General features: G+C 37.7%; 1 protein-coding gene across 2 annotated transcripts in view; it reads right to left on the reverse strand.

Moving 5' to 3' along the window:
• The window catches only part of INO80 (INO80 complex ATPase subunit), a 104,007-nt gene that overhangs the window by 18,071 nt on the left and 62,037 nt on the right, over nt 1-23,899 (reverse strand). For both annotated transcript variants that reach the window (XM_016152255.2, XM_016152254.2), the window contains exons 25-28: nt 20,092-20,232; nt 15,092-15,317; nt 10,957-11,084; nt 3,922-4,016 (exon numbers count right to left, since the gene is read on the reverse strand). In XM_016152255.2, the coding sequence (XP_016007741.1) occupies nt 3,922-4,016; nt 10,957-11,084; nt 15,092-15,317; nt 20,092-20,232 (590 nt within the window). The remainder of the gene's footprint in view (nt 1-3,921; nt 4,017-10,956; nt 11,085-15,091; nt 15,318-20,091; nt 20,233-23,899) is intronic.

Genomic DNA, 23,899 nt, shown 5'->3' on the forward strand with positions numbered 1-23,899 from the left:
TTGTTTGGGGGCTGCAACTTAATGAAAAAAAATATTCCAGGAGGCAACATGATGGTTTTGGTGCCCTCTAGGGGGCTGAAAAGGAATCTCAACTCAAGGTCTGAGTTGGAACAGGCCTTAGAGACCAACTTACAGGTGGTCTATGAAATCATGTGGCAAGGACATGCCTAGGTCTCACTCTTAGGCCACTTTGCACCAAAATGCCCAAATAGTGCTGGGCACATAGCTGACAACAGTAAAGACTTGCTGAGTGACTGAAAAAAAAAGTCTGAATGAAAGACGACACTATCTCTACAAAACTCTTCACCAAGAAAGAAAATTTCACAGGACACCCACTTTTTCTCATGTTTTCCAGAGTCACCCTGAGTGGTTAGATAATCAGTGGCATCCATTTGGTAAATGTCATGAGGGATGAAGAAGTGAAGCAGAAGCACCCCCAGAGCAAAGACCTGTGAATAGCTACTAGGATCACGCAATGGTCACATGTTCTTAATGTTGCCCAGTCAGGACATCCTGGCCAGTCTTTAGTCTCAGTGAGACTCTTTCCTGGAAGGATCCCTCATAAATAAATCTTGTATGTAGGGAATGTAAATGGCTTTTTATAGGAGTTCTTGTTTACTCTGGCTGACCTTTGAGCCACAGGGCTTTCCAGTTGAAACTATAATTTTTCTTTTGATGTCTTTTCATTAATAATAATGAAAATATTTGGCAAGGCATGCTTTTTTTGTTTTCAAAAACACCTGTCTTTACCCTACATTGGCCTACTGCAGCCACTCAAGTTTATAAGTTGATAACTTTTTCCCCATTTGGAGGAGTCTGCTGATAAATTTCTGGTGTGTATAGGCACAGTTCATGTCTATACATGAGATATAGGAGATCATTTCCTAGTCATAATCTCAACTTTATTATCTAGATCGTTGTAGGCCAGGAAGGAGACTTGGGTCTGTTTTTCACTCTGCCTAATACTAGATGCAGGTTGTTAAAGTGGTGGTAATTCAAATGTTGAATCTAAAAAAAACCTCACTGTTCCCTAAGTCATTCTTAGCTGTGGGGTTTGAAATTTCAAGTAAGGTTTCCCATAAAAGCTGTGAAAAATGAGATATTTACTAAGTACATAACAGTACAATTTAATGGTGAAAATACCCTTCTTTTAGAGCTACACTTTTCAAAACTACTGTGTGATATTAAGATTGCCCAAATAACTGCTTCACGAGTTAAATGAGTTCTTATAAGTCATAAATTAGTTACATCTACTGACATTTTCTACTATAAATATACTAAGCTCTGGAACATATAGTCTAGTTTTCTGAGAATTGGGCAGCTTCAGTAACAGCTGTAGCTCTACAACTCAGAAGACTAAATCATTAGAAGTCAACATACTACAGCTCTGGTTGGAATCTAAACCAGCAGAACTCTCTACAAAGCAATCTGACAATATTCAGTCTTAAATGTTCACTTGGTGATTCCCCTTCATTAAATCTATATTAAGAAAATAATCTAAAATAGTGGCAAAGATTTATAAACAAAGATATGGTCTCAACATTTTAACAATAGAAAAGTAGTATATAATACACCCAGTGTAATGGATATTGGTCATTAAAATAATGACTATATTTGCAACAACATGGATAGACCTAGAGGTTATTATGCTGAGTGAAATAAATCAGAGAAAGATAAATATCATATGATGTCACTTATATGCAGAATCTAAGGAACAGAAAGAACAAACTAATCAAAAATAGACTCACAGATACAGTGGACAATTTGGTGACTGACAGAGGGGAGAGAGGTTGGGAGCTGGGAGAATGGGGTGAACGGTTAAAGGAGTACAAATTAGTAGTTGCTAGTTGGTTACGGGGACAGAGAGCATGACATAGGGAATGCATTAATATGATGGCTAGATGGAGGGCCAGGGTAGGGAGGGAGCAATTGGGGGCATCATTTTATGAACTATATAGATGTCTAACCAATGTACTGTATACTTGAAACTAATTTAAATAAACAAGTTTTGAAAAAAATCATGATTACAAAGACTTTAAATGATATGTGAAAGTGTTTATGATAAGTGAAGAAATCAGGACACATAATTGTATCTATAATATGGTGTCAACATGTAACTATAACCACACACACATTAAAGACAAGAGGAATATATCAAAATGTTAACAGTGATGAAATTGTGGGTAATTCTTATTTTCTTCATTAAATATTCCTCAAATTTTCCTAAGTAGGCATTTTAATATGTAAAGATGCCAATTGTTATTGGGGGGAAAAAATTTTTGCTGTTAATGAGATCCTCAAGTGTAAAATATCAAACATATTAGTGGAAAATAAACACAAACAGAAGTAGGTAAAATACCCATTACTTGGCTTTTCTTCTAACACACAACCCATGCCACCTCATACCAGTGTGCCAATATCACAGAGGTGCTAGCATGCCTAGAGAAAATACAGGCAATCTGGGGGAAAATACAGTCATTGGTAACACAGTCTACAGATACTGTACATAAGATTATTGTCTGTGGGAACTCCTAGGTTGGAGTACATAAGGACATAGTAAAATATATTTCATTTGATTTCAGAATCAAGAAAAGATGATCATTTGGTAAACTTTTTTGGTTGGAGGCATAACAATGTGGTGGGGCTAGAGGCACTATTATCCTTATACATGTCTCAATTCAATTTAAGAAACTCCTGATAGCTTCTGCTAGGTGAGAAGTTAGGTTAAGCCATCCACAGAGTTGCTCCAAGATAACAAAGAGAAACAGGTCCAAAGCAGACCTTCCCCTCTATTGTTAGTTAAAAGCCACCTAAATTCAGATGTATAGTTTAACTTAGAAGTTACTGGCCTAAGTATACACTGTAACCCAAAACATCAGGATATTATTTCCTTACCCATGCTCTATTGTATAGGATTGTGCAATAGCAAAAACTCTCAGAGGATAGTCTATATTGAATTATGAATGTGTTTTATGTTAAACTGTTTTAAATTTAAAGTAATCCATGCTTTAAAACTGAAAGAATTAAAAAATTGTAACCTAAATACAAATAGCTGTGCTTAATTTTCTTCCCAAGAACTCAAAAGTTAAATATTAACAGACTTCACAATTAAAGGCCAGAAATTCAGAATGTTATGATTTACAGAACATTAAGATCTATTTTATTCCTTAGTTGTCCAGGTTTAAGGAAGAAAATTAAGGGTGGAGTTCAGCAGACCTGTCACTAGCAGAGCTTGGCTTTCTCCTTGGAGAGAGCAGTAATCGGACTCTGCTTATTACAATGAGAACCTGCACTTAGGATAATTATGGCTCTGTAAGCCATCAGCAACCAGTATTTGAAATTTCATAGGCTCATTATCAGGTAGGAGAAGTGCTGTAACTGAGAGCTGCCAGCTGAATAAAATGCACATTAGTGCAATCTGTCATACTGTATTGTACTACTATAATGCTAGAGGGAAAAACATAAAAAAGAAAGTATATTTTTTAAAACTCATACGTCAAACAGGTAAGCTAAATAAATAAATAAAATAAAATAAAATAAAATAAACTATAAGTCAACACCCAGAGATAGCCACTATTAACATTTAGCAATATAGCCTTGTGGATTTTTTTCTATAGATACATAATCCACATGAAGGTCTGGGATCATAATCAGAAGTCATTTTATTGCCCAAAGAAACAGGCACTGATTTTGTAAGAAAGTAGATTTCAAAAACAAAAATACCAAGTATTCCTTTTTCCTCTCACATACACATAGATCTAACCTGCTTTTGATAGATTTAGCTACCTCTTGAAATGGCAGGAACAACATATCATGATCACTTAAAAAACAGATGTGTTAGTATTTTTTTTTAAACTCATGATCTCAAGCACTAGTAGAGAGAAGTCAAAAGAGGATTTCTGTAATTCCTGTTAACATTACCTGTTTTGAAAATCAGCAACCATGTCTCGTCTCTCTGAGATTTTGGATGAGCCATCAAGTCTCATATAGGTATGCTTCCTGTAAACCATATATTCCTGCAAATCAAGAGGAAAAGATATAAACATAGTCTGATGCAAATTCTGTATTCCCTCCCCCACAGGCATCTAACTACCTTTTACTTCATCCATAATGGAGGCAAGTCATATCCAGAATGAGGTGAAAGCAAAAGAATTTAATTTGTAAAGGAGTCCACTGTCTGTATAAGAATCGGGGGTAACCTGAAGACTACATCTACCTTATTTCAAATTGGAAACTACTCTTACTCCTGAAGATTTCTGTGTTTTATGAAAAACAAATACCCACTCATACATACACAAAAACCTAAATCTTCAAACCAAAATGGCTTTTCAATTACCAACCAGGTATTTCTAATAGCTATGGACTAAGTAACACTTGCCCTAACGTGTTTCTTCCCAGCAAATCCTTATTGACCAAAGTCCTTGAATTTACAGACTAAGCTTCTTTTTCCCAGCAGAGCTTGCATGCATCACTGTTAAGGAAGGCATCAGAGTAAACATAAGACGAGGTAACTTTCCATGGTAGAGAATGTTCCTGACATAATATGTAAGAGGAATTACAACTTTTAAGAACCAAGAAGAGGTTTTAAGAGATGCAATGGAGAGGACATCATATCTCCATTCTTAGAAGTTTCAATTCCTCTTCCATATGATATTCAAATAAAAAATGATTTCCTCCTTCTTTACCTCTGATAATATGGATTACAGTTCAAAAGGACCATTTGTAGAGGAACTATTAACAAAATCTCAACACAGCTGCCTAGTTACAAGAAACACTATAAAAGTTATTTCAGTTCTAAAATAACTTTTCCCTTTTGAAAAAGGCTAATCATTTCTACATTAGGGAGATAGATGTTTGTGATAATTCATTTTCTGTGCTCAAACATTCTTTGATAGCAATAATCTCATATGTAGCTCTTATACTTGGTTGGGTATTTCAGCACATGATGCGGCTGGTGCAGTTTATGTAGCAGCCTACCCTTAGAGCAAGTAAGTGCCAAAAATCCTTAATGGCTCAGCAAAGGTCTCTGGCTAGGATAGCTGTGAAATGAAGCTGGCTGACATGTAGACAAGTTCACTGAGGTGCACATCTTCACTGTGAGTGTGTGTGTGTGTGTGTGTATGTGTGTGTATTTTTAAACTATTTCCTCTGTCTCCAGGTAATTCTTTAAGGGCTTTGATAATCAAAGAGGGGCAGAAAATATTTAGCCACAGTGAGGTTCAAGTTCACCTTTAGTGGTATAACCTTATAATGGAACAGGGTTATGGGCAGAAGAGTAGGTGTTTTGGATAAGGTGGAATTTAGGAAAAAAGGTAAAAAATAATAGCATGATGGTATTTAAAGGCTCACTATACTTTGGCAGTTAATCCAATCAGAGAATACCACCATCCAGAACAACAAAACAATGAGATCATACAGACAGACATCCCACAGATTAGGACTTTAACCAAAAGGTGGGCTTTTTGCACAGGCACTTTTTGCCTTTTAAAGTAGAACGTCTAACCTCAGTGAGAGCACTGACAAATGTATCTTCTTGTAGATACTGCATCACATCCCTTGTATATCAAAGTTCAGCACAACACCAGAGATATTAATCCTAGACCATAATCAAGCTAACGCTGCTTACAGAGAGCCTGTTACTGAGGCAACACAAGTGAATCTTTACAGTTTACTGCTTTAATCCTTTGCTCTTCCACCCAGGGGAGTAGTGGGATTTCAGAAGGCTTAGATTAGTTTAGATCCTATTTCAGTAAATCGCTTCGAAAACAAGTAAATGGACACGGAAAAAGCGATTAAAAGCAGAATAGAGGAATGTCTACATCCTTACACCAACACCACAGAATAATATCTAAAAGATAAAGAATGAGCTAAAAAGCAATTCAGGATTTCTTTCATTCACAATTTCTAGCTATACCAGAGTTATTCTAATGTCTCTTTAAAATTCTGGGCTGTTCAGAAAATATACTTAAGCAAATGTTCGTTTGTAAAGAAATATCTAATTTCTTCCAACTATTAAATTGCAAGAACTGTGCCCACTTCCATTCCTAGTTCGGTTTTCCTATAATCCTAAAAACATCTAATAATTTAGTATAAAATTCAATGTTACTTGGTTAAAATACAAATAAATTTTAATGAATGATTTGATAGTATTCCTAGCACTTTTGAAAATTAACTTTAGAAATCACTGATCTCCAAAAAAAGATCTCTACTCAATGAAAACATCAAAAGGTTTTAAAGATTAGTCTTAAGAGCCTTGCTCAATAAACTCTTTACAAAACCAGCAGCTAAAATCTGGTTAATTAGAAACTGTCTATTTGCTGAGTTTTGCAGTTAGGTACCTTTTAAAGATGGCACGACATTCCCAGTTACCCCCCAACTCTCTCTGTAGTTCACTCCCATGACTGAGGACCATGGCAGAATGGTTACCACTTGCTGGATGGCTTCACTATGGTTTGTAGGAACTGTGACAATCTTAGCATTCCTGTATAATAAAGAGGGTTTATGGGATAAAAAAGACTAACCATTATCCAGCCTTTCCTTACATTCAGAATCCAGCAGACACCAAGGGTATCTCTCACTTAAATTGTACCAAGTGAGTGAAACATGGCAGCCACCCTTCCTTATTTAATACACAGACTTTTGGAGCAAGACCTAATCACAGGGCATTCATGGGCCCTTCATAATCTGCCTTCACACTACTTGTGTTATTTCCTTTTCTCCTATACCATATGTTTCAGTCACAGTGAACTACTCTCCCCAAGTATCTTCTACCTTCCCAACTCTGTGCCTTTTTTACACCTGGCTTCCTAGTCTGGAATGCCCTTCTTCCTGTTGGCTGAAATTCTATTGAAGTTCAGATGTCACTGTCGATGTAAAGCCTCAAGTGACTTAGCTATCTTCAGCTCCGTTTATGCTTATTTTTTGGCCTTAGTATGAGGGTATGCTTGACAGTTATTTGTGTTTGCAATAAACATACGTGTACACACATAATCCCCTCCACTAAATACATTCCTTGTAGTTACAGACCACATTTAACTAGTATTTACATCTGCCTCGCACAGTGCCTTGCTCACAGTTGCTATGAAAAAGAAATTAACTAAACAGAATAAATATAGTATGGTTGTAAGCTGATATAATCCTTTCTATCATTCTTAAGACCTAATGAAAATGCTAGTTAACAGTGACCCCAATTTGCTTTTCATTCTATGGGGCAGTTTGAGAATACCCAGCTTTTCAGTTATGTCCAGAATCATAGATCCCAAAGGTAATTTGGAGTCCTAAGAGAAGCCAGCTCACAAATGACAGAATGTCTATTCAGTATGAATCCTTCCCTAGTGAGGTACTTGCTGACTGAACAAGTTATACAACCCACTGTCTCAAATGTCATCATTAGCTATGGATTATCTGGATCTAATTCTGCATTGCACTATTTTCATATATTAGTACAATTTAAGTTTTGTCTGGGTTTCAGTACTTAACAATCACACCACATATAGCACCAGTTGGCTGACCCTTTCTAAGTACTTCTGTTGTACTGCATAGAAAATATTGAGATTTATTTCCTTAAACACTGAGTTGCTTGATGCAACAGGAATGAATCTCAGACGACTCAGAGATAATACAAGTCATCTGTAGAAAGTTAAAAGCTCTCTGCAACCACTAGAATATGGTGGGGGGCAGGGTAGTAGAGAGGTCCTAAACTAGGATAAAAATCGTGGTGGTAGGAAAAGTTTTGTCTGACATTCAGCTAGATACTACCATCCCAACCGCACAGGGGATGTCTGTTTCCATAGTACCCCGACCAGTCAAGACCCTACAGGTGACTCAGTAAATATTAATTAAACCCATGATAGAACATTTAGTGATCTATCATATCCTCCCCTATTTCTGTTCTTGACTTCTGCCCATGGCACACTAAAAGTTCCTGGCCCTGAAAATTAAGCAGTCTTCTTTTTAAATCCCCTATCCAGAAATACTATTACCATGGGAAAGGATAAAACATTTCAGATTACAGAATTCTATTTGGAAGAAGATCTGATATATTCACAAGAAATTTAAATTAAAGTCAGATTTTTGCCCAAGATAAGGAGGCTAGCAATCACATTAGAGAACAGTGAGCAAATACTAAATGCCCAGACCTAGTATTTCTCACAATATGGAAACCTGGCCACATAGAAGTATGTGAATTTTTACTGGCTTCTAGTTTTTATTGGCTTCTAGTTCTTCTGAGTTCCAGAAATAGACAAACAGATAGTCAGGCTAAGGCACAGAACAAAAAACTCGAAAAGGCTGTTTTATGAAAGAGACGCTGACATGCTCTATACCCACAACAGAGCTTCAATGCCTGCTGTAAGTTCCTAACTCCAGCTCTATCGGAAGCTTTTCTTTCCCTTTTGACAAACAGGGTACAGGATATCAAGGGCAAAAGAGAATCCTGAAAAACATTTTTTTAAAAAATCTAAAACAGAAATAAAAACCTCAGTATTCTGCTAATAAAGAAACAAGGTGAGGGTCAAGATATTTCTTTAAAGAAAAGGTCTAAAAGAAAGTGACTAAAAAACCGATTATACTCTTTGAAAAGGTAAAGAAATGTAGACCTAATCCTGCACTGTTCCCGCCATCCACAATACATTTACATTTCAATAAATGACCAGACATGTACTAATAAGCACTGTAGGTACCATCACTCCATGTCCACAAAATAAATTTTATTTGGGGACTAACTTCTGGAAACACAGGCTATAGTTCAATTAGGTAAATAATATTAAAACAAATAAACAACAACAACAACAAAAGGAATGAACTATTAGGAAAGTTAATTTTGAGTTTAATGGTTTCATTTTAGTTTTTCAGTAAAACCTATGAACAGCTGCAACATTTTCTGGCTTTAGCATCCTAGATGGATGTTATACATATGGCTAAGGAATGTAGCAGTTGTGAAATTCAGGCTTTGAATTTACATTTCCCTAATTCAGAATTCCCCAGAGAGATGCAACTACACTTAGAAAAGGTTTCAAGCTGTCTTGTTTGCAAAGCCTACCCACAAAGTTCACACTCTGCATGGAAAAAAAACCTGCTAGATTAGAGATAGGAAGTGACCCTGGTGGGTAAGGTTTACAGCATTCATCCTGAACAAAATTCATTACCATACTTTGATTTACTTATTTTATTAATATTTATGAGTACCTAGAAGTGTGCATTAACAGATTGAGGGACTAAAATGTAGGTCTGTACCAAACTTAAACCACCTACACTCACCTTAATATACCAGAATAAGCTTATTATTATTATCATTATTTCTATTCATTCATTCATTCATTCATTCATTCATTCATTCATTATGGCTCATCCACTTTCCCTTAGCATTTCCCTTTAAAATGATTCAACTTTTAGGACTCTATAATATACTTATATAGCCTTGGAAAAGAAAGGTTATCACCTGTGTTACAAAATCCTTAACATATTGCTTTTTCTATAATTCTTACCAGTGTTAAGATCACTACTTCACCAAGCTCTTCAGGACAAGGCAAGTGCACCTTATCTAAAAAGAGCCCCACTGAAGGAAAATGACTCATTTTGTTTTGGCTGTTGGCATCATTTGCTTTGAACATAATATTAAATATGCGAGCAGTCCTTTTATTTTGAATTATTGCTGTGAGGACCTTTAACACAGTCAAGATTTACATCAAACAATGGTTTAATGACCTCTCTTACAGTGACTTACAATCACCTATAAGCAGTTTCCATCATTTAGATATAGGTAACCTACTCATAATACAAACAATAAATTGACAGCATTCAGAGGCTGAACACTATACTAAACATAAGACTTAGTGATTAAACTGACCTCAAATATCATTTATATCTCTAGCCAAAAGAAGCTGCTAGGTTATTAAAAAAGAACCTGTCACTAAATTCAAATAAACTCATTTCAAAATTAAGCAAGCCAGCCTTGGTTTCCAAAGAATCTAAAAATTCTTCCCTACTGCTACCCCTTCACTCCTGCAGTACTGATATAACCCCATTCCCTTATTCCTAGATAGGGATAATCATGGTCCAATTCCCACTTTTTTACTGCCAACCACTCCGTGGAGCAGCAGGGTTAGAATAGGAAGCCTTAGATATTTAAGATGCATGGAAAAACATAAATTATTTATACACTACTGACATCCAGGGGCTTTAGCTTCTTGACCAGTGTGACTCTCCAACTTTCTTGTACTAAAGATCTACTCTAGCAGTTTGTGATTATTTGTCCTCACTCTCACTCTCCTGTTCTTATGTCCATCCATGACTTCTTCTCCCGTAACAAGCCACTACTCAGACAACAAGAAAGCAGAGAATGTCGACAGAGATAACTAAAAAAACCCAAAAGCTGCCTTGCATAGTGAGACACTGCTTTATCTTTCATAAGTTGTTAACTTTGGTTGCGTATTAGAATTACTTTAGGAGCTTTCAAATATCCTGATGCTCAGGTCACATTCCAAACTCATTAAATAAGAATCTCTGGGGATGGGACCAGACATCAGTATTTGTTAAAGCTTCCCCAGGAGATTGTAATGCGTAGTTGAGTTGAGAATCGCTACATTAACTCAGGTTGAATAGCCATGTCCTGGTTTTACACATCAAGAGCTAATCTCAAATCTTGTTTTCCATACAGAATCTCATTGGGTTTGTCAAAAAAATTCCTAGGTTCCGATCTACTTTAAAATTAGGGAATTTCTTCCTTCGTAAAGGAAGGTAGTAAGGGGTATTATATTTCATTGGTATAAAGGAGGTGAAAGAAATCCTTTGCATACTCTCACATCTGCCAAGAGCTACTTTTCCTCCTATTTAGAGAATAAATCACAAAGACGAGTTTTGAGTTCCAGTTAAGCAAGACTGACATTCGTCACAGACATCTGATTTCTGAGAGTTAAATGTCAAGGTGTCCTAGATCCCCAAGGTTCTTTCTCCTACCTCCAGTAGGTCTATCATCCTGGTCATCTGGGAGTAGATAAGGACCCTATGTCCTTGAGACTTGAGCCGAGTCAGCAGGACATCAAGGGCATATAGCTTTCCACTGTCAGTGATGAGGCTCTCCTTGCCTATGGAGAAGAGAAGGAAGAAGGGAGAAACTGTTTTTAATTAAAGCAGCAAAATCACTCACTGCAAAGCTGTATGCAACCAAAATTACTACAACCAGAATGTTTCCCATCATGAAAGCAGGAAAGTACTCTACAGAAGAATGCAAAGCACTGTTAAATTATGACCCAGTAGTGCTCTGGAAAGAAATATCCTAGAAGAAGGAGGCGTAGGTTCCCTCCCAAATGACAGTTCCCAATCAGACATAGGCACTTGAAAGCTTCCCTACTCAGGGGACAGCAGGTACACGTGAACGTCTTAGAAGTGTGTCCATGTCATATCTGCTGTGACCCGAGAAATCTGATGTTTCTTTTTCCATATTACCTCTAGATATGTTTCTGCTAGTTCTGTGACTAAATGGTTTACCTCCTAAAAGCATGAGAATGTAAAGAAACAAGGGTTGCTGTTGCCTACCCCTGGAGAAACTTAAACACCAAGAAATGCAAATAAACAAACCCATTTGCCTTTAAAAAAAACAAAACTCCTTCTCCTGGATGATTTTTAATAGGTTGGCTGGTAAATGCCATTATTCTAAGCAGTAATTTGATAAAGACATTAGGGCTTGTTCAGTTTTTCCAGAAAGATTGACTTTGGGTTTCTGTGAAATGAAAGCTGCTTTCACTCACTAACTTGTGCTGTCTCCTTCCTCTTCCCATTAAAAAAAAAAAAAAAAAAATCATTTCAGCCAAAGATCTTTGAAGAACACTTAACTCACAAATTTTCATCTTATCCATTCAGTATCATTCAACTCCCATCACATTTCAGGAAGTAGAGTTTCCTGTTTGCAGACTGGTCTATAAACATGCCTTGAACAATTGCTGTTATTAAGAGGGGAAAGAGATGAGGCTTAAGGGGCTGGGAGATTTAAGAGTATATGTGGAAGTGACTGTGGCACACAAAAAGGAAGAGAAAAAGGCTAGAGATATGACATAGATGGCTGACCACTAAAAGTATAAAAGAAAACTGTTAAGAAAACATACTGTCTATCTTTAGTTTCTGGGTTTGCACCCCATGGTTGTTCCTCAGAACTACAGGGCAATCCAAGAGTTCTCGACAGTCATTTCTCAGCTCTTGCCACTATTTGCCAAGTGTACAATTATTATATAAACCAAATGAGAACGGATGTGCTGATAGCACCATAACAAATCATCAGCCACTCTGTGTTTGCTACAAAGCCACAGGTCCTGGATGTTTACTCCTCTGCACTGCAGCCTCCCTTTTCCCACCTTCGGAACGCTGCCAGGCCACATCTCTCCCTCCACCCCCCCTGCCCTGCGCCCCCGACGTTGTGGCACACACCTTTGTTCAGCCTCTTTGTTTGGTCCTGTTTAGATTATTGAAATGCTCTTCTTTTTGTTGGTCTCCTTACCAACACAATCAAATGACTGCAGCTGGGACAGAACCGATTGCTAAGCCCTCTCGCTGGCACCAGACAAGAAGGCCTGTATAAATTCCAAGTCTGATCAGGCAGCAAGGCTTTCATAATAACTTCAAGGTTTTCTCCTTTATTTGGATTCCCTGGGGTCCCTCGATTTTGATAGCTCCTAAACATTCCCCACAGAGTTACCAATCAGCTTGAGACAGTTAAGTTTCTTTCTTTTCTCATTAAAAGCATAGGAAGGTAGGGGGAAAAACCCATATACTTTTCAGACATTGAGCAAGCATGGTCAAGCTAAGCTCATCAGATTTCTGTAGCCTGTTTACCCTTCTCTCCCACATCACAAATATTTGTCTAAATTTTGAGAAGCTGCAATTCATCTCAAAATCATGGTTTTCACACATTCCTGCTTCCCACATCTACTTTACTTTGCTAATCAAAATTAACTGATGCTAGGATTTGGAAAGCTCAGATGATGATGATGTGCATACACTTAGATGGAACTCTGATGCACCTGAAAGAAACAATAAGTGGCATCTGTTATTAGCTTGTTATTTTGTAGGTGGGGAGGTAGAAGTTGACAGACTGAATTTCTTTGGATTGCTCTGAAGGAAAAGGCCTAAGAAGAAAGAGACTTAAAGCAATAGCCTTAAAACACTTAAGCAATGAATATTTCTGCTTCTCTCACAAGCATGCTAGATGAAGGAAGTCAGTCTGTTGTATTATGCAGAAAAATTGGTTTCTTTCTCTGTATACACCTATGTCTTCTGGGCCTGGTACCGATTACCCAGTTTTTTTGGCGCTACCAAAGTTGCACTGGACAAGAGCACAACTCGTTGCTAAGCAGGGCGCAGAGCCAACAATAGCACCAGTTCCTAGAAGTTAGGCTGATTTTTCCCAGTCAAACCTATGTCTAGCTCTTTCTTTAAAACAGCTCAAAAAATGTTGCAAACAGACCTACTTTCTTGCTGTCTTTCCTATAATGCCATGGTTCAAACTTATAGTATTTTCACTTACATAGAAGTTCTTACTGACCAATGTTAAAATTCTGCTCAGAGATAAAGCAATGTACCCTATGGCGGTAAAATCAGGGTAACAGATTAATATCCCCTTTTACCAAGGAGATGAGACTTTTTTGAAGAGATTGTACATCCTTCACCTGGTGAAACATGGAGATGCCTTCAAGGTGTGAAATCCAGAAGATTTTGGTTAGTCTCTCAAGGAATGTATGGAACCAACCCTTCTCAGGGAACAGAAAATGTAAAAGTCCAGAGAAAAGAAATATAAAATACAGGTTCCAGTGACCCTCCCCACCCCTCAGTGCCCTGTCCCAAGCAGTCTACAGAGCACAATAGGGTCAGTGAGGAGCTGGTTGGTTCTCACAGTAAACAGCCAGTGAGGCTGGTGCTTTTTATCGATGCGAAAAGAACTCAGACACTTCCTGCTATTTAAACAAGGTCCATTTTTCTTTCAAAGAACAGGAAAAGCCACAAGAGATTCCCACAGCGCCAGCAATAAGCCTTCTACTCCTGTACTGGGAACTAAGCAGTCAGAATGAAAAAGGGAAAATGAAGAAAAAGGTGTTAACTTACTTCAATACCTGTGCTCATCATCTGCCTGGGATTCTGTGGTTTTCATACTTGCTAGATTCTATCCCTCTATTTTCATTAGTATTCAGGTGTGCTTTACACTTGGGTTTTCCCCTTTTTCAACAATATACCTTCACCCACTGCTTTCACATGTACTAAGTCAGCTATGAGACTGTTTATAATATTGCTCTTGTATGCCCAAAATGGCATCTTCCAGTTCAAAGCACCCCCACAGCTATTAATAGGTTGACCCAAGTTCTCTTGACACTTGACAAAGTTAACATTAAAATGGAAAAACCAGAATCAGCAGATTCTCTCTTTTGAATGAATGCTTAGCTCCAGTTTACTTCTGTTACATGCCAATAAGATTAATATAATCAAAGTATCAGAGAATGTGGACAACCAAAACTAACATAGTAGCTCTAAGCCACCACTCCAGTTTGCCAGCAGGTGTAAGGAAAAAACATGAGCCTATGAACCCTGTGTTCAATTTCCTTAAAAGTAGTCTCACTAAAGCAAAGATGAAATCCTAGTTTCCTCTCAACCCACGACCCTGACCCTGGGAGGTCTGGGAATCCGCTAGCCTTTTGGCACAAAACGCACTGTTTTTCTTCTGGTTATCATTCAGATCTCTAGTGCTTTGGGCAGGACACTGTTTATGCTACTTAAACTAGGCTTTCTGTGAGTGACGACATTCTCATTCATCTCGCTGGCAAAGGCACAAGACAACTGTACTCACTCGACCTGGAGCCTTTCCTACCATGCATATTTCTACCCCGTCCCCCTTTTTAAGAGTGGCATTCCTTGCTCAACTGTAAACTTATCAAAGGAGAGCATTTAAACACAAACCTAAAACACACTTCTCTCTCAAGTCACAAATTACTTAAGTATTCTTACCTATGTTACTAAGGGCAAAAAGAAAATAGAAACTCCCAAAACTTTGAATTCCATATATCTGAAACCACAAAGCTGGGAACATATTTCAAGAGAATGGAGGACTCACCTGGAATCCTGATGAAAGACCAGCCATTCTGAGGCCTAATGCTCCACAGTCCTCCAGCTGGCTCTGGGAAGAACTGGGATCGTCTATTTAGCCAGTCTGCTGCCAGTTCAGGGGCCCCATTTAACAAACACTGCTTGGCTGCCAGATTCCCTCCTTCCTTCAGCACTCGCCGCTCATATTCTGCACTTCGGTCATTGCAGTAAGAATCCAATGGCACTGCGGTGACCTGTAGACAAAGATTCAAACAAGAGGGCTTGTTCACATTGTTCCACACCTACCTAGCCTTTTGGGAACCTCCACTTTGAAATCAGACTAATGTGGATAATTCTTAGATTAGTGCTTTTACCTTCTTTGCCCTAATGAACTAACTAAGCTGTCCCTAATAACTGCCTTAGCGAGCTCTCTCAGGTAAAAAGATAACCTCTTGTAACATGAACCAACAACAAACTATAAAGATCCAAAGACTGCTGTAGCTTGCAGATAAACTGGGACACCAGATTAGGAATAATTCAATCATAGATGTATGTGTCTGATTGCTTTACACCTCCCTTCATTGCTGGATGTTACTTTTGGCAAAGTTCTATTTGCCATACACAGGATGGTAAAACCAGAAAAGGAGCTGGAGTTAGACAGTCATCATTAAAGAACTAGAGTATGGGTGTGGTACACTTGGAGCTATCTTTAACAACTTTGAGGCAAATCTTCTTCTCTGACCAGGTTGCTGACTGACAAACAATGGAAAAAAAGAGAATCTTTCATACCATGAAAGCTGGGGGATGGGGAATGAGGGAGCACTTGCCAGAAGTAGTGGACTCATTTCTTGGCTAGGGCAAAGACTATGCACAGATTCTTATCTCAACGCAAGGTGTAATAACACTCAAATGCTGCCCCCCCCCCAAAGAAGGCTTCTGTCAATTTAGAAACATAGGCTTTATTCTTCTTTAGCTATCTGAGTCTACTACTATTTTAATAAGCAGCTGCATATTCAGATGAGAGGAGCCAATAGATCTAGGTTTGTAACAAGCATCCCACTATCTCAGGCTGAGCCTTGAAAACTTACTGCCTTGGGGTACAGTCAGCCAGCTTACTATGGGGCTGCAGGTGCCTTTGCTGGGGACTAGAGAATACCAAAACCAGAGAAAGAGCATCATTTACCAATAACCACAGAATATATTACTCTGCCTTCAGTGAAGCTGAACTGAGTTTGCTAAAAAGCAGTGCCATCTACAGTCCAAATGCAAAATTACCGAGGGTCACAGCAAGCTGGGCCGATAGAGCTCCAAAACCCAGACAGGTTCACACAGCAATTGGTTTATACAGACAGTACTAGGAGCAGGTTTTGATAGTCTCATATCATCTCTACCCTCTCCAAAAAGATTCTGTTCTCTTGCTTCCAATAACATTTTTCTTATTGAAAGTTGAGCATAGGCAAATAAACACTGAAATACAAAGCAAGTGGATAAAATTGGGTCTCTCCCTCAGACGGTTTGCCCTGACAGTGGCCCTATAGATACTGGACCAGAGTGGACATCTATCATCTAGGGTACAAATCCCAGAACTTCACAATCAACTGCTGCTATAATTCCATAAAAATGGTTAAGGAAGTAGTGGTCTGGACTACAGTTCTGTCTCGAACAGCATGCACTCTTGGATGAGTCAAGTATGGTCTATGATAGGTGTCCCAAACCCCTGGGCCACAGATGGCTGAGTCCGTGGCCTGTTAGGAACCAGGTTGGACAGCAACAGGTGAGTGATGGAGGACCGAGTGAAGCTTTATCTGTATTGGCAGCTGCTCCCCAGTACTAGCATCACTGCCTCAGCTCCACCTTAGATCATGAGGCATTAGATTCTCATAGGATTATTAGTCCCTGGTGCCAAAAGTCTGGGGACCACTGATCTATGAAACTCATACTGGCCAATTTTACACTCAAAGATAACTATTTGATTTTAATTTGTAGAACAGTAGAACTTATACTGGAATTATATATAAAGACTTTGAGCCAATATGCTCAAGATGAAAAACTGAAAGCTAGACAGCCTGAAGGAATAAGGGTAGAAAAGTGACATGAGGATGAATGCTTTCCCTGCCTAGGAACTCATGCATTCTTAATAGTTTAAAAACAAACCAAATTTTTTCCAGTTATGACCTTTTACCTATCTTCTAATTTTCATTTTGCTGATATCCTTCCAAGTCCAGAACTGAAACTGGAAGATTTGCAGGGTACAGTTCTTAGTGAAATATTTTTTAATGTTTTGATAAGCTTCTTTGGCAGGAGCCCTGGATCAAGATATATGCGGAATCATAGAATGTCATGTTGTAAATACGTAAGCAGCGAACTCATGAGGTCCAAAAAGGGGCAAACAAATCCATTTCTGTTTAAATCCTGCTTTCCCAGGCAGCTCTCTCCTAGACAACTTCTATCCTTTCCACTAACCCCGAGTGGCTTTCCTGATTGCTCACAAGCAGGGGGAGATGAAGCATGACATACCATTCTTCCTCCCCACAAATGGAAATATATACTCCCTTTAGTCCCACATGAACTAACCTCTGTTTCTTGCTTCATTAACTTCCTAAACTATAGTATCTTCAGGGGCTGCCTCCTCAAGCATTCAGCGCGTCCTTCCTGGAGACATGTATGCTCCTGTTCTAGCTCTAGAAGCGTGACTGCTCCAAGCGCTATGGTTTTTTGGTAAGAAGAATTCTCAGAATTTTAGTTTATTAACCCTGCAGAATTATTCCTTTTGCTAATGAGAAAGGAACTCCTGTAATTCCTTCTTTAATGGCACAGTTCTTCCTGAACTGACCCTAAAGTTTTCAGAGTATGTGCCAGGAAAACTAATTTGTCTTAAGGCCAAGGTTGACACTTCAAAGGAAATCAGTTTCAGCCACAGATTGGTTAGAAATCAATATAATTAAGGTATTTAATGAAATGTTGCCTTTTTCACACCCCAGGTCTGATCTGAGAAGTAAAAATTTGTTTGTGTGTATATTAAATATCCAGACATGTTTAAAACTCTTTTTCCTGCCCTCATAACCATGGTGTAATTACTCTTATTTTCAGGTTTAGCACATGCTAAATGAAGGAACTCTATACATATGGCAGGAGAGGCTAAGTAGGATGCTGGGGAGGAGCTCTTCAACCAAATGATAAAAACTTTCTCCTGCTCCCTGACTGCCACCACATCTTTATGCTATTATAGTCCTCTTCAAGTTACTATTCATTGTTCTTTAGGGAAACAGCAGCACCAGGCATAATAGTTTAGATTTCTGGCTCCTCAGAAAATAACACTCTATAGTACAGTTGGGGTATGCATGTATGAGCATGTTGGGAGAGTGGGACTGTTCTTCAGAGTGGTTGACTAGAGAGCTCCAAATGGTGCAAATAAAGGCATTTGTAAGCCCATAAATGTAATTATAGTTCAAGGCAGTTCACTTTTTATTGGCTAAAACACTGGGAATATAAGAAGTAAAAATGTCTTGACATACTGCTCTTAGAAATTTAGACCTCCTCTTATCATATCTCAGTATATACATCAGATTAGGAGAGTGAGAAGGAAACAAACCACATGACAATGAAGCCTGAAGCCTGCTTTCTATGAAAGTACTTGGCTTTAGATATTTTCCTAGAAAAAGCACATTTCTCTGTACCAACTTAACCAAGAATAATTTGGAAGGACATACAAAATACTTTCTGGATAGTCAAGATAAGCCAAATGAAGTTGACAGTGGCATGGGAATCAAATTCATGTAACACAGGACCAACAGAAAGAAATCTAGGCAGGCAGAAATCAGTAGATCTAAATACTATCATCTCACGCCCGTTCATCATCTTTCTTTGCATCCTCTGCCAAATTCTGACCTTTGATAATGAAGTAAGGATGCACGCTGATGTAAATCACTAAAGAAGATTCAAAAGGCTTTACCGTCTTTGAATAGAACTATGAAAACAGTAGACTTGCTAGGATGCATGGAGAAAACAAAACAAAAGAGAAGAGTAAGAAAATGTCAGCCTACAGAGAGTCTTCTGGCTAAATGAAAGGTACCCCTTAGGGCAAAATGAAACAAGCTGTAATAAAATTTGTTCTTTGCTTTAACCACAGAGCATGGTCATATCTCTACTCTGCTTCTCTGACCTTCATATACTTCTTTGAGGTTACAGAATAGCTTTTGTCTGGCATTGATTAACAAGGACTAGAAAGGGAGTGTAGAAGATATAAGCAAAGTAAACCACAGTGTGCCAAGAGGAGCCTTTGCAGGAATGCTGTCAACAATTACTGGAGTACCCTGTTTTGATAAACAGGGTATAGGAAGGATCCAACAGTTGCTCAAAGTTGAAACCACCAAAGAAACTACCTCCAACCTGTAAGACTATGACTGCTAAATGGCGAATACTGCACAACAGTCATTTTTAGAGGGAACATACTTGTGAACCACAGTCCAGGCGGGACTGCTCAGGAAAGTGAGAGAACACCAGACTAAGAAGGTTCTTGATGACAGAGTGTTAGGTTTCCTTTTGTTATCTAGAGGCTGCACTCAGGCGATAAGGCCAGATCAAATCTCCCTCCCAATCTGGCCCCCTCCTCTGAAGAACCCTCAAAAACCTCAACACAGGTGACAAATGGCTCTCTCTCCTTTTCAAATATTCCACTGTCCCTGACCCTGCTGTTGGGTGGTAATCTACCTGACAGATGGCTTGCTCCCACTGTAGATTAGAGCCTCTAACTAAATAAGAGGAACTACACAGGAGAGACATGGTCAGGGAAAGTAAACCACTCCTACCTACCATACAACTATTCTTAAACCAACACAATTCAAAGTGAGGAGTGCTGTCTTGGGAAAGTCAGGACTGTTGCGTGGATGCTCTAAATACTGAGGATTTATATATTTCTCAAGGTCCATATAGCTTAAAACAGTTATGTTTAAAAAACGGATCCCTTGAAAATTGGTTTATTTCTTCAAATACCACCTATTTTTGTCTCTTCCCTCCTGTGGTACTTACTCGTGGACTGGCCACACACAAAAAAGATGGCAGCTCAGTGAGCAGGCAGCAACGAAGCGAGGAGGTAGCTGATCTCCGCTGATGAATGACCTGGTCTGAGTAGCCACTCACTGCTTTACAGTGGCTGCTGAAAACCAGAGACTACAAAACAAAAATACAAATTAGTGCCATTGACAATTATATTTAATGTAATCAAAACCTGAGGAAAAATCACATATCAAACACCTAATTCAAAGACATTCTTCCTAGTGAATATTAATTCTAATAAACAAATACTATTTAGAACCAAATGTATTATAGTCACAGTCCATGTTAATTTCAAGATGTAGTTTTATTAATATACTTTAAACAAGTACCATTTCTAATTCTATCTTTTTTCTGGAAGAGATACTGTTAATTATGAATAACAACAGCAGAACTTGCATTAGACAAAACACTATGCATGTATTTACGGGGGAAGTTTGGTTCATTTGTAATACCATAGATGCAAACTAATGTCTTGAGTTAAAAACAATGATGACCAACAATATTTCCTTCTAAATTTTTCTTTAAGACAAATCTGTTTAGCAGCACGTGTATACTAACATAGTGCAGTGCAGATCTAACAAGATAGGCAGTTTTACTTGATGACATCAATACAAGTGGTCAGGAATAGGAAACTACCATTTAAAAAATATAAATTCTTCATTTATATTATTGTATCAATAACACATTTTAAAAGCCTGCACAACTCATTTTAAAGCTTCAGTTTACAGCCATTCATATGAAAGATTTAAAGTGTAGAATATTCATATACAAAAAATTTGTCAGTGGGATTAGTGTTCTATATTGCAGATGTAGTTCTTTCTTCCGTGTTAGACATTTTATTGTTGGATCTTCATTCTTGATTACTTCTTTGTTTAACTGGTTTTTCAAATAATGCATGTTGATAACTTAAGTAACCATATAGATGAAGATAATGCACAAGGCAGTCAAATTTATACACTGTTGTAAAGTCAAGAAAAGAAACGGCAAGGTGAACATTAACCAGGACCCTCTGCAGAACAACAGTAGTTATAATTCCAGTACCAAATCTCTTCGAGGCTTTTTTTTTCAGTACATATTTTCTCTTAAAGTAAATGGATTCTTCAGGATCATAGTTTGAGAGAAGTCATGTCAAGTTGTCTAGTAGGACATGTGTATCATAATTTGCTTCCATGAAACAATCAGCATCTTCTAAATAATGGTCATGAACAAAATGAAAGGCTTTAACTGTTTCCAGCAGAGCTGGGCCATGTTTGGTCGTTTTTAATCACATTGTATGGAAGTTTTTACAACACTTTATTAACAATGGTGAGTTCATGTTGCTTTGACATGTTTGACTTTTTTCTCTAGATTCTGAGGTCCCTATTATTATCCATAAAAGAATTTTAAACTTCTGACAAGTTTTTCAACAGTATTGGTGTTCTCATCTTTGTGTTGGCTGGGATCTACATTGAAGTTCATCCACCTCTACATGTTTTTATGTCCATTATTATCTGAATGCCTAGTGTGAAGATCATGATAAAGATTATTAGACTGGGTGTCACCCTGTTCCTCCAATACTGAACAGCAAAGAACATTACTTTAAAAACCCTATTACTGATGCACAGACGAAGGTAAAAAAAAATTCTCTTGTTTTCTGAAAGTGCATTTCTGTTATCAACAGTGGCTCCTTTTGCCCACCCTGGAAATGGAAAGAAGAGATAACAAGTCTAACAACCACTATTCATGACATCCAGCTATAGTAGTAGTCCGGGGCTACTAGTAGGGGTGTCTAATGCCACCTAGGTGGCTGAAGGTAGCAACAGTAGCTGACCTACAGACTTGAATCCTTTACTAACTTCTAAAGAAAAACAACTAAAAAATGTCTCTGTCAGTGATTTTAAAATTACCTTCATTTTAAGTATTCTCTAATAACAAAAACCAACAGAAACCTGTATTTTACTTCATTCCTAGAGTATAAAGGTAAAAGATTAAAGAACATTTCCTTATCTTCTCTTCAACACTGTAGTTATTAAGGGATACAACTTTCACTGTAGGAAATCCTTTTAATATATGTCATTTGTGATACATTCCTGGAAAAAGTCCAATAACAATTCTCTTTCTAGAGGTGGTCACTCCCAAATTAGAACATGTTCACTTATTCTATTAGGAGCTAGGTTAAGATGAAAGTCTCATTGGAAATCACTAAGTCAAGGTGGTCTATAGCCTTCTAATTCTAGATTTAAAAAAAATAGTCATCTACTAGCTCAAAATGTTCAATATACATAGCCTTAGCTTTAGAGAAACTCTGACTACTCCCAGTATATTTTAATTAATCTATACTTTTCTAGATTATTTTCTCTTAACATTGATTCTATCAAACCTTCCTTAGTACAGGTGATCCTTGGTACTACGGTACCTATATCCCCATCATTAATGACATGAACTGCTTGCTATACACAGAAAACTTTAACACTTAATATGCAAGAACACAAAGGACACCTTAAATACCATTCTGTAGGATGATTGCGGTGGGGGTAGGCACAGAAAAGAAGGTTCATTACTTTTTTAGCCTATTTTAGCCTAAAACAAACTAGAAAAAAAAGAAAAAGGTCACACTATGGGAGATGTGATTTGGTTATAATATGGTCACAGGTTTTGCTATTCTGATGTCCCCTCCTCAGGGTCTTAAATGTCTCATTACATTGCAGACACTGGCAGCTGTGTACATTTTGCTGCCAGCACCACAGTATGTACATAGCAGTTGAGTTAGGGTTTTTTTTTTTATTTTAGTCTTTTGGCACCAAGTAAAAGTCTTAAGTGAAAATAAGTAGGGCAGAATAATAGGCTCCACAGCTGCACACTTCTTGCCACAGTAGGGCATAGAAACCACACAGATGTTTTCCCCTCAGATACAGACTTATTCATTTAACAAGGGGCTATACTTTGCTATGTCTTGTTTAAAAAGAATACTTATGTTAACATTAGGTCTATATCACTTAGAAATTAATTTTTTTGCTTGTGTTGTTAAATAACAAATTTAGATATAGAGAAAAGAAATATAGAGAAAATAAAAGAGAGTAATGTTTATACATAATTGCTAGACTACATAGATTCTATTTTCACAGATATTCTAAGTGACCAAACAAAAAGGAGGAAATAAAATACAGAAAAAGCCTGAACACAATGGCTTCCGAGAGCTTTCCATAAAGGGGTATTGGCAGCTCTCATGATCTCAGGAAATGATGATAGATATAGATATAGATACTATAGTTACAAATTAACATTTAGGGAAAGAGTTTTCAAAAACTCTGGGGGATTCTTCAATCAATAATCAGTCAAAGCTTTTGAAGCATTTAATAGAGAAAAGTGTTTAAAACTTAAAATACGCACCACTCTTTTCAAAGCAATTATGTTTAGATTCTTTTGTATATTTTAAATCGCAAAATCTGAAATGCCCCTGATTTCTATGAGGTTGTTGGCTCACTAGAGTTGTAGACCATATAAAGCCTTCAACACATATGATGCCTAAGTAGCATTACCATGACAACAGTTTCACTGAGACTGAGATAGGTGGAATCAATGCTGATACTCTTGTTTCCATCAATCATTCTTAATGTGACATTTAATTGGTTATAGTATAAAATCTGCTCTGCCTCCCCTAAAATATGGCTAAACAATATATTTCCTACAGATTGTGATTTCTGTCTTTATTCTTCTAAGCAAAATAAGATTAAAAAAAAAAAGATTCATATGTGTGAGATCTGCACTCTTTAATCTCTGCAAAATCGTACGATAAAGGAGC

This window comes from Rousettus aegyptiacus, unplaced genomic scaffold (genome assembly GCF_014176215.1).
Source record: "Rousettus aegyptiacus isolate mRouAeg1 unplaced genomic scaffold, mRouAeg1.p scaffold_m13_p_3, whole genome shotgun sequence".
In the NCBI taxonomy this organism is placed as follows: Eukaryota; Metazoa; Chordata; class Mammalia; order Chiroptera; family Pteropodidae; genus Rousettus; species Rousettus aegyptiacus.